Genomic DNA, 11,605 nt, shown 5'->3' with positions numbered 1-11,605 from the left:
AAGATCTTTTGAGAAGTGTTGTTGAAACTGGAGGAAGGATTTTGGCCTATACCTCTAACATTTCATTTTTATTTTCTGATTTAAAGAAGAAGCGAGAAGAGACATAACAAGAATTGGAGAGGATATGTACTGCTTACATACCATTATAGGATTTAGCCTTAGCTTTTGGCAAATCAGTTGATGACTTGCAACATCAGTTAGATGTTTATGATTATGAACATGCTAAGAGACTCTGATTCTCGAAAGAACTAAAGAACCAGTTGGAACCTAAAGTGGACATCTTACAACGGGCATACAAGGATGCAGAAGTGGTTTTGGTGACTCCAGAGATGAGCAAAGTGGATGCAATAGAAGAATTCGCTGCACAAGTTATGACAACCATTGAGATCATTAAAACATTATCGAAAACATGAGATAATAATTTTACTCAGATGAAGATCATTTTCAGTGACATTTTCTTGAAAATTGCAGTGAACACTCCTTGAAAAGACTCTTATATTTTTGTATATGTAGTTTTTGATGCAACTTTTGATATAATATATATGTATTTTACTTTTCAATTTGCCATTGTTGTCAAAGGGGGAGTAGAATATGTATGTGTTGTGAAAATTTTGTATGTATTGTTAAGGGGGAGTAGAAATATGTTTGTACAATTTTTGTAAGCACACTTAGTTGTAGAATTTTTTTTCCAAGTGTTGCCATCAATGCCAAAGGGGGATATTGCTGGCTTGATGATGATTTTTGTAATGTATGACTTTATGTGTTGTCATTTGATCGTACACATACACACACACACACATATGATCACATTGTCATAGTCATCTTAGTTAAGACAAACCGATATTACTCCTAAGTCTTTGTATTGCAAAACTGGTATTATATGCATAGAGAAGTCCAAATGGTTTTGAAGGCGTCTAACCGGTATATGTAGACAACCGGTATATGCAGGAATGGCATGACATCAGTTATGGAGATACTGAGGAGATCATCAATGAAGAAAATGGAGGACAATCGGTTTATGTGTTTGATGAGGTTAACTCTTAATTGGTATTGATGTTCCAACCGATTCACTGATTGTGTGATGAGTTATCACCGGTCGTGATGAGTTATCCCTAACTGACAGATTTGGCGGAAATCTATGATGTGTTATGCAAGATTATCTAGATATACTGCACCTAGGAAATTGTGATGGAGTTCCCAAGCCGACATGAAATCTAATGTCTATATAATGACATTGTGATGAACTATTTTGTATGATGCAAGATATAGTTGATATTGTAAGTTTGAGTTGTTGTGAATTGCAGAGTGTCGGTGATGCAGTATTGATTGAGCTGAAGAGGATCTATACTACCAAGATGTGTTATTTTTAGATCATCCCTACTTGTTGTTTTCTAATCACTACAATAGTCAAATCCCCTAGCAGGGTAAGCTCTAACAAGATTTTTGTTCAAATCCTCTAACCAGGTGATCCATTAGTTTGGGTTTTGAAATCCTCTATCAAGGTTACTCCTAACAGGGCATTGGGATCTTTAACAGGATTAGCTCCTAGCAGAGCACTTTTGTAGACCTTAACTGGTCAGTTACCTATTACTGTAGATAGTTATCTTGTGAGTCCCATCTCACCGTGTTTTTTCCTAGTTGGGTTTTCCACTTATAAACACTTGTGTTATGGTGGATGTTTTACTTGTTGTGGATGCTTTAATATCATTTTGGATTGCATACATAGTTTTAACTAAACTGATTAACTGTTTTTACCGGTCTGTATTTGAAGTGGTATTGTTTTTGCTATCACTGATTCACCCCCCCCTCTCAGTACTTTATTTAAGTCTATCACACACATCATGTAAACCCTTGAGAAGTACATGTTATGACTAAGCTAGACATTGGATTTAATGCATAAGTTTAAAATTTGGTTGTTTGAAAATTGGGTTAACACTCCATTATCTACAAGCATTATCAAGTATCCTACCATTTGCAAAACATCAAGCTATCATTCTATAATTGTGCTATCATGGTTATGCTACTTTGAAGAGCAATCCACATTCCAAGCATTCAAACAAATATCAAGTAAACGATGGAGCACTACAAGGTCTTTGCTATGGTATTATTGTTTAGCATTTTATTTTATGCACAGGTCTTAAGCTTTATTGAGTGAGTGTGAGTACTAATTTGGATCTTGCATTGCATTGTTCCATGTTAGTTTGATTCATATTTTTTACCCCTCGTAGTTACAAAGATAGTGTTCTACCCTTTGATATTTTTGGGACTACCAAGTCTAAGTTTGCTTTTGTTGATTATTGCATGGATTCCTATTCATGCTTCCTTGCGTCTATAGCCATTCATAGAGTTGCCAGCTTTTAGCACTATATATTTTCTATTAAAGCTTGGGTTGCCACCATGTTCTCGAAAAGCTAGTATTCACTTTCTTGCTCCCTTACTTCCACGCAGTCTACCTTGTTTTTGACATTTAACAATTCTGGCACTTATAAAAGTGTTGACAAAGGGCTATGCAAATATTCTTCATTACCAAGGCCCCTACCATCTTGCCCTTCCACTTTTTGTGCCATATTCTTAACTAACTGAGTTTTTGACCTTTATATGCGAGTTATAGCGTTCCCCTTTTGCACTTTTTTTTTTATTATTATTCTAATTTCACTCAAAGTAATCTAAAATTTACAATATCTTGGTATTATCTTCATTTATCTACATCTATTTTCCACTCATATCTAAAAAAGTAAATTTCACTTGCCCTTAATAATTTGCCTCCATAGATATGATAGTTTTATTTTCCATTTTAAAATGTGATTGTAATATGCTTTCTATTACATATGTTTTATAAAAAGAGGATACAAAGGAAAAAAAAAATAAAACAAATAAAAGATAAATATAAGGAGGAAAAGATATCATATCTATTGTTAAACATTTCAATTTTTTTCCTTGTTTTTATTGAAACAATGTAATTTAAATTTTCTTACTGTAGACAATCTAACAATTATAATCACATTTGTCAAACAAAACAATCCTCAAATAAAAACAAGTAACAAATATCTCAAATAATAAAAGAAGCTATTAAAAACCTTTTCAATTTTAAAAACCCACATCTCAAATTTCTTTGTTTGTACCACCACCTTCATCTTAACCGACTTTCAACACTTTCAACTTGTTGAAGATCACAACTATAAAATTTAAAAACAAAACAACAAAACCCTAAATTGTAGACACAAACCTCTGGAAAAAAACCCCTTAAATCTGCTTTGCTTGCAACAACCCTACACCTTGCTCACTTACTCCACAACCCTGTAAAACCCTTAAATGAAGATGCAAGTGTCACAAATCAGCTAACATATATTAGCTATTGTATTTTCTTTTAGTAAATATTTTAACTCATCTGAGCAAAGCACGAAACCATGCTTAACACTAAAAGTCTAAAACATGACACATTTGAACTAAACGTTTACGCCTGATATTGTTCTTGAGACTTACAACCAACATGCTAGAAAACCTCTCACAAGGTTTTGGCGATCGGGCAAAAAACAAATAGAAACCTGGGAAAGAGGCATTTAGGGTAAAAATTCGAAGCAGTGAAAGCACAGGCAGCAGGTTGCTGAAATGCTAGGATTCAGAAAACTCCAGCTTGAATTTGCTTGTTGTGCATTGAAAGGCAGAGCCCTTTCCTCTGTACCTCTGACATTATATGAAGACAGAGAACTGAAGGTGGAGGGCACTGGTTTCACACGCAAGGCCATTCTCAACAGGCCTAAATCTCTCAATGCCTTCACAACTTTAATGGTAGTATGAATAAATACTCGTTCACACGTATTCTGATTCATACGCTTTGTTTTAGATTTATTTGAATGACAGCGCTTCTTTTCGCAGGTTTCTCAACTTCACAGACTTTATCAAGCATGGGAAGATCATCCAGATGTAGGTGTCGTTGTGCTTAAAGTAAGCAGTGAGCTATAATTTTTGCTTTTGAGTCAGTAAATCTCAGGCGAGGCTATGGGCTGCCTGTCAATGCTATGTGGGATAATCTTTAGACTGCATAAACTTGGGTCATATCCTTTACACCTTGGATACGCTCCAATGAATCCGACTCATTAAACTACAATCTTGCCACCTTGAACGCTCTATTGCCAACCTGAAGCTTTTTACGGGAAATTCTAAATGTTCCTTATAGTTACTGGCCTTCTCGGGAGGGAGATTTGAGCACGGGTTATGCCCCAAAGAGTTTTCGGCCTTCTCATTTCAACGAGGAAGAATGATTTGAACATGGCTCATGCTCTAAGGAGTGTTCTCTTATACGATTACACAATGACCTTATAAACAACTTAGGATATTGCACGAAAGATTTCTAGAACGAAGACTTATTTCAGTCCATTTGTGGGATCATGTCACTTGATTTATCATCAGGATAACATTTGAGCAACAAATGTCATTGTTTTTGTTTTTTTTTAAAGACTTAGAATTCACATAATGAAGCACATTTTTTCAGGGTGCCGGTGACAGGGCTTTCTGCAGTGGGGGAGACATTGTCAGAATTTATGAGTTGGCTAAAGAAGGTAAAAATGCAATTTATAACCTTTGCTAGAACAGGGCGTGGGCTTCAGACATACCGATCAATTATCAACTGAGTGGTCTTTTTATTTGCTTCTGTTAGGGAATATGAGAAAATGTAAAGACTTCTTCAATAAAGCTTATCGGTTTATGTACCTTGTTGGAACCTATGCGAAGCCACATGTAAGCCTTTTTCATTTGTTTCAAACATTTCCAATTCAGAAAATGGCAAGATGGAAAAACACATTGTTTTTGTACATGATCAATAGTTTATACATTACCATATATCTCTGCATCATATGTTGGTAGACTATAGCCTTGATATTTTCCACATTTTCGTAAGCACTAGTGCCGAGTCACCAATGCGAGATTGTTCTGAAGTTAAATTTAGCAGGGCTTTTGTTAGAGGTCGAGTAATGAAAATGTATTTAGCAGTAACATATTACGAAGTTTTATATCTTTTAAATAATACACAGTAATAGCCTTTACATTTTGTGGAAGTTTAACTTACATTGACTTTTGTAAGCCGTGTATAAACATTTGGATAGGGTTTTAACTTCTAAGTACCTAAATAATTGCACTCCATAGAATTAGCATGATTTTCCTTGAATCGATGATCTTGTGATATTCAATTTCTTTAATACATATCTAGTTGCTAACCCTAGTTCATATTACACAGTGCCAGCTTAGGGAGAATACTATAGTTGACAAATTTTCCAAGTATATCAGCCACTCTTTGGATCATAGAAATTTGACATGTTTCCAAGTTTGCCTCCAGTCTAAAGTCATGGTTCCACAAATTGAAGCTTATTGGATCACAAGTCAATATTTACACGCTAAGATCCCATGAAACTTAATTTGTAGATACAAGATAGAATCTTTGCTCACATGCTAGCACGTCTCCCAAACTTGACTTGGGACACAATATAGAAGGGTGTCACTACACAATATTCCCCTCACGTCAAGTTTCCAGAAATAATATATCCCCCCTTACGTCAAGTTTTTCCAGTAATAATATATCTCTCTGAAGATGATTGCGAAATACAAATGTTGAAGCCAAAATAATGAGTCTGATGCACTATGGTCAAGAGCTGAAGAGCAGCCAATACTCAAATAAAGGTCCAAACCAAGGACACTCTTTCTGCTGCTACTAGCATCTTCTTCCATGATCATGTGCAAGCAAGAAACAAACGGTCCATGACCAAGGTGACTACCCCCCAAAAAATTTCTGTAATTTGCCTGTTTTGTTATAGTTGTTATACTTGTATGTAGGACTTGTTTTGTTTACCAATTTCTAGCTGACGGTAGTATTTTTATATTTTATAAGATGATTATATATGGCAGTAAATCAATGTTTGTGGTCTAAATTACAACTGTTGGCTCCTTTAATTAGAATTGCTGTAGTTAGGGAGGGGTGCTGATTTGTGGATAGTTCTTCCTGTATTGCATTCATTGTAATCAAGCACTGCCCTCAATAAAGTATCAATCATATACAATTAAAACCGTTAGGAACTATTCCTTTATTTGTGTACTATTGCACTGGTAGTGCTGCAAGCAAGTAGTTTGCAATGTCCAACTCCAAAGATTATATTGCACTCAATAATCATGACCAAATAATAATAGTCTCCAACAATGTCAATGGTTTAACAAATTTCCAATCAGTTACATGTGAGAAAATGGTTTACCCATCAATTCATATGTCTTCTATGCACACATGTGATAAACATGAAACAACAATCATAATCTGCCATCTATTTTGTCAAGAAGAAATTGATGCATGATCACGCAGATTGATGATGAATAATCTTCCATGGAAAGCTTTTGGTTGCATCGTTAAGGAGACTAATTAATATGATGTTCTCTTAAAGTAGCTCAAATGTCACCACAAACAATCATCTATTCGTCCACAATCCCTGGTGGCAGATAGGGGTGCAATATTTTGCCATCAATGCTTCTTCAGAGCAAGTAATGAATGTAGCAGCTAAGAGGCTAATAGCTCTGGAAAAAAGAACGCTGATACCTAATTGAGAGTGAGAATGTCTATATAGTTCTGTTGTGGATGGTGCAGATCTGGATTTCAGTTGGTCAGAAGAAAAACAATCTTCTGATGATTCTGTTCCTTTAGATGAGAAGAATGAATTGATGGTTTAGGTTTTGCACACATTCGTCATTAATAGGGCAATCACGAGGAGAAAAATATGTAGTTTTAGGATATGTAACACCTGCTCTCTTTTAATTCATCACAAGTGCGATAGAAGTGACGTTGCCTTGTCCATGTTTACTAAATTGTCCAACTATATAATCCATATGCTGAAGTAAATTGGAACGAATGTCTTGCATATGCTTTTCAAAATCACCAATACCAATAAAAGACTGCTCATTAGTGGCAACGAAAACATGGTGTAATGTCCCCTTTAAGATTTCTTAAAATGATTATACTGATGACTTGATTGAAACACTTTGTAGAATTATTATTATGGAATATTAAGATTAAAGAGGACTAATTCGATATATATATGTGTGTGTGTGTGTGTGTGTGTGAAATTGGAATGTAATAATGAAACCTTCTCGTCTGATATAGTATTCAGTATGCAAAGGAATCTACGTTCATGGGAAATTCTGTTTGTATTGATGTTACAAAGTTATAATTTCAGATCTAGAGATCACTGTCTCTGTTATGTCTTCATGACGATGCAATAGCTTGGCTCATAAACCTGATCTAAATAGTATTCTTCGGTTGCTTTTCCTAATATAGATTCATTTATGTGCAACTATGATGCTGTCCCTGATATAGTCTCTTTCAATCATGTGCCCTTTAACCTTGCAATAGGATGGGTATCCCCCTCCTCTTACTCGGCTGTCTCTTGGCTTGTGGGAGCACTATAGAAATACAGAAATAACTAAGCAAAATCCCCTGCCTTTGGAAGATCTTGAGATTGTCTTTAAATATCCCTCGATAAGGCATGATGTGGGAAGTTGTATCTCACCATTGCATCCTTTAATTAGAGTTTCTTCATTGTGATTTACTTTGTCATTGGTTAACCAATCTTAATGTGATTTGTGACTAAATGCAAATCGTAGTTATCCCCCTTGGCAGTGATAGTAGAGAAGATAATCTCGACTCGGAGTTGATCTTTGATAACAATTGTATTAGAAGATTATGGACAACGATAAGGTAATGATATATGTTTCAAACTGATACCATTGATCCTATATTGTCACTAATCAACACATCCTTGGCCTTTTCAATTGTGATTGCTGACAAATGTATGTTCTTACTTGTCGTCGCTGTTCTTTTGTTCTGGCTTTCACTAACGTTCACACCCTCTTTGTCTTTCTTATTTACACGTACTCTTCCAATAAAGATCTCTTGATTCATTCTGCAATTTTTTGTCTTTTAGAGACTTCACGAAATCGAAGAAGTACGAATGATGTAAGGTCCAAGTTTGGGGACATTACACATGGTCTTTGAGAGATGCATCAAAAGAAGTGTAAAAAACTGTATACATAATCATCAGATGAAGAGCTAGATTCTTCTGCAATGTTTACATAACAATATGTAAGAGAGTTAACATCAGTAGGTTGATAAACTATCTTTTGAAATATCTTCCTGCAATTGCTCAAGTATTTCTTTGCTTTCCACAATGATCCACGAAATCTTGAAAGGCATTCAATACTGCAATCCATACAATTAGTTTGATGGATCCAATTGTTGACATGTTTGTTGTACTTAATAAAAAGACTAGTAACAAGTTTAGAACTTTTATCAGCAGCATTTCTTAACTAAACAATTCTCTTCACAGTTCCAATTTATTAAGCAGGACTGCAGGTTCAAAACTTGATGTATGATGCCAAGTTCTTTAACTCGAATAGCTCACTGAGACAAATAAAATATGCTCTTGAGCCATAGCTACCTTATCAAGTCACTTTTCTCTCTCTTGTGCATAAACACATATCTTTGCACACCATTGGTAATATATGAAATGTTGAAGTTATTAAGTCCTTGATTTTCTACCTCTAGAGGTTGTAATTATGACCAATAAAGTGTAAACTTAATTTTGGGTTGGAAGGATGGTATGGTTGTTGGCTTAAAACAGCATGATCAGCTTACAGAAAACTCCAAACTGAGGTGTACCAACAAAATACTTTCAGAGAAAGTGGCAAAAATATAGAAAAGAATTGTTTGAAACTTATACTAAATGCAAAAGCTATACCCAATGGATGATAGTAGTCTAAGGAATCCAATTTGTGGGACCCATTGATAGGATTTTAGGGACCACTGAAGAGTTCAAAACTTCAATATCAAGTTATATGTTCACTACCTTTTTTTACATTTGAGTGCAATTTGACCTTCTACCTGCAAAATTTTCATGATATAGGTTTAGGTACCATTCAATGCTTTGCAAACCACTTATAAATTTAGATACTCCTGTAATGTCCCCTAATGAATCTGATTATGAATAGTGCAGTCTAAGATCAATCAGGTTACCCAAGATTATGTTCTGATTGTTAATACCTGGAGGAGTCTGCTCGTGCTCTTATCCACGCATCTGATTTCACCTTTTTCCCGATCGCTGTAGTTTTCATATATTGTTCCTTTCGATTTGTGCAGTATGTAAGGTAAGATTTCCCGCCAAGCAATCTTTGTGTCTTCCTGTTCAAGGTAGAGTCCAATTATATAAGTCTTGCGTCCTTTGGAGGGGTCGCGCTCATGGAGCGCTTAAAGCGACTCCTTGGAAAGTCGCCACCCCTTCCACTGTTTTATCGATAACCTTGTTTAAACATCCACGATCCATTAGTTATCGACTTGCAGTTAGTAATAGCGATTAACATTCTTCAGCATCGGTTGTAACCAGTGTTTCGCTATATTAATTAATTCCATTCTATATTAAACCGACACTTAGTTAGCTTACACAATCGGAAACCATAGAATATTGTTTTGCAATAAATACTATTTTCCTGTACAATAATGCATTTACAGAATTTTAAGGGGACATGACAGTCCGCCCCCCTCAAATTTGCTTGCCCTCAAGCAACTTCAAATTTGGATGATCAAAAATTTCAGGTCCCTCCCAAGTAGCATCTTCAGTAGGTAGACCTTTCCATTTTACCAAGTATTCTTCAATGGTTTTATTTCTTAATCTCTTCTCTCTTACGTTGAGTATTGTTTCTGGTTCTAAGATTAACTTTCCTTCATCATCAAGCGGAGGTAGATCCTCGCATGGAGTAATGTGCTGCCCTAATACCTTCTTGAGACGAGAGACATGAAAAGTATTGTGAATTCTGTTGCTTGGAGGAAGCTCCAATTCATAGGCCACCTCCCCAACTTTCCGAATTACTTAATAGGGTCTGTAGAAGCGGGGTTTAAGCTTCTCTGCACCACTAGATTTTAAGGTTGACTGTTTGTAGGGCTGCAATCTGAGGAAGACCATATCCCCAATTTGAAAGGTTTGCTCAGTTCTTTTTTTATCTGCATTCTTTTGCTGATTCTGGGCTTGGAGTAAATTGTCCTTAAGCTCGTTTATTATGTCCATGCTTCCTTGTACGAAATCCCTGGCTCCCGGGACTCAGCTTTCTGTCTGAATAAGATCTCGAAATGATGTAGATGTGTATCCATATAAGGCCTTAAAAGGACTCATCCCAATGGACATGTGATGAGTATGATTGTAACAATATTCTCCCAGGTGGAGCCATTTGCCCCATGCACTTTGCTGTCCCGTAACATAATTTCTCAGGTATCCCTCTATCCATTTGTTAACTATTTCAGTCTGCCTGTCTGTGTGTGCGTGATAGCTTGTACTGGGTGTCAATTCTGTCCCGGATAGTCTGAAAAGCTCTTGCCAAAAGTTACTAAGAAATCGACTATCTTGATCACTCACAATAGTTCGGGGTAGCCCATGTAATCTAAAAATTTCTTTGAAGAAGACTGAAGCTATTTGGGGTGCTCTAAACTCGGTTGAAATGGCGATGAAATGTGCATACTTTGTCAATCAGTCCACCACCACATAGATGCAGTCTTTTCCTTGAGTCTTGGGCAACCTGGTTATAAAGTCCATGGATATGCTCTCCCATTTTTGATTGGGAATTGGTAATGGCTGAAGCAATCCTGCTTGGAATGTATGCTCATCTTTGTTTCTTTCAGACACTATGCATTCCCTGATATGTTTAAGTACATCACCCTTAAGACCCTTCTAAGAGAACCTTCCTCTGATTTGCTTGTAGGTTTTGTAGTACCCTTGGTGCCCAGCGGATGGATTGTCATGATAATTTTTTAATATCTCCTTCTTTACTTTGGACCTTGGAGTGATGAATATACGGTCTTTATAGATGATGAGTTCATCTTTGACTTGGTAATTTTCATCTTGTACCTTCCCTTCAATCAAGTCACTAGAGAATGCATCCTTGGCATATACAGTGAGTATGGAAGTCTTCCAATCATTTGATATTGCTGTTATGGTTTTAAGGTGGGGTCTTCAAAATAGAGTGTCTGCTACAACGTTGTTCTTCCCTTTCATGTATTCAATATCGAAATCATATGCTTGTAATCTGCTCACCCATTTCTACTGTCTGTCATTCAAATCTTTCTGGCTTAGGAAAAATCTCAAGCTGTTATGATCGGTTTTTACAATGAATTTCCCACAAATTAGATACTGCCTAAATTTGGCTAAGGCATGCATTATTGCCAACATCTCTTTATCATAGGCAGAGAATGCCCTTTCTTGCTCCTTCAGCTTTCCGCTCTCAAATGCTATTGGGTGTTTGTTCTGCATAAGTACTGCACCAATGCCCTCTCCCGAGGCATCACAATATAGTTCAATTGGCAAGAAAAAATCAGGTATGGCTAGAACGGGACAAGAACTCATTACTTGCTTGAGTTCCTCAAATGTTGCTTGGGCTTGCTCATTCCATGTGAAAGCTCCTTTCTTCGTGAGATTTGTGAATGGAGCAGTTAGCTTTGAAAATCCCTTTACAAATCTTTTGTAGTAGCTACAAAGTCCCAAAAATCCTCGCAAGTGGGTGAGAGTTTTGGGTTTTGGCCAACTTTTAATGG

General features: G+C 36.2%; 1 protein-coding gene across 5 annotated transcripts in view; it reads left to right on the top strand.

Annotated features, from left to right (window-relative positions):
- Window positions 1-3,232: 3,232 nt before the first annotated feature.
- LOC131027331 (3-hydroxyisobutyryl-CoA hydrolase-like protein 1, mitochondrial) overlaps window positions 3,233-11,605 on the top strand; it is a 193,523-nt gene continuing 185,150 nt past the window's right edge. For 3 of the 5 annotated variants that reach the window (XM_057957350.2, XM_057957351.2, XM_059218106.1), the window contains exons 1-4: window positions 3,235-3,789; window positions 3,877-3,945; window positions 4,493-4,559; window positions 4,658-4,737. In XM_057957350.2, the coding sequence (XP_057813333.1) occupies window positions 3,610-3,789; window positions 3,877-3,945; window positions 4,493-4,559; window positions 4,658-4,737 (396 nt within the window). In that variant the 5' untranslated portion in view covers window positions 3,235-3,609. Of the gene's footprint in view, window positions 3,790-3,876; window positions 3,946-4,492; window positions 4,560-4,657; window positions 4,738-11,605 lie in introns of all 5 variants that reach the window. The other 2 variants (XM_057957352.2, XM_057957349.2) reach the window with 2 other exon arrangements.

This window comes from Cryptomeria japonica, chromosome 3, assembly GCF_030272615.1.
Source record: "Cryptomeria japonica chromosome 3, Sugi_1.0, whole genome shotgun sequence".
NCBI lineage: Eukaryota > Viridiplantae > Streptophyta > Pinopsida > Cupressales > Cupressaceae > Cryptomeria > Cryptomeria japonica.
Note: the sequence above shows the minus strand (reverse complement) of the source record. Positions and strands in the feature narration are given on the sequence as shown.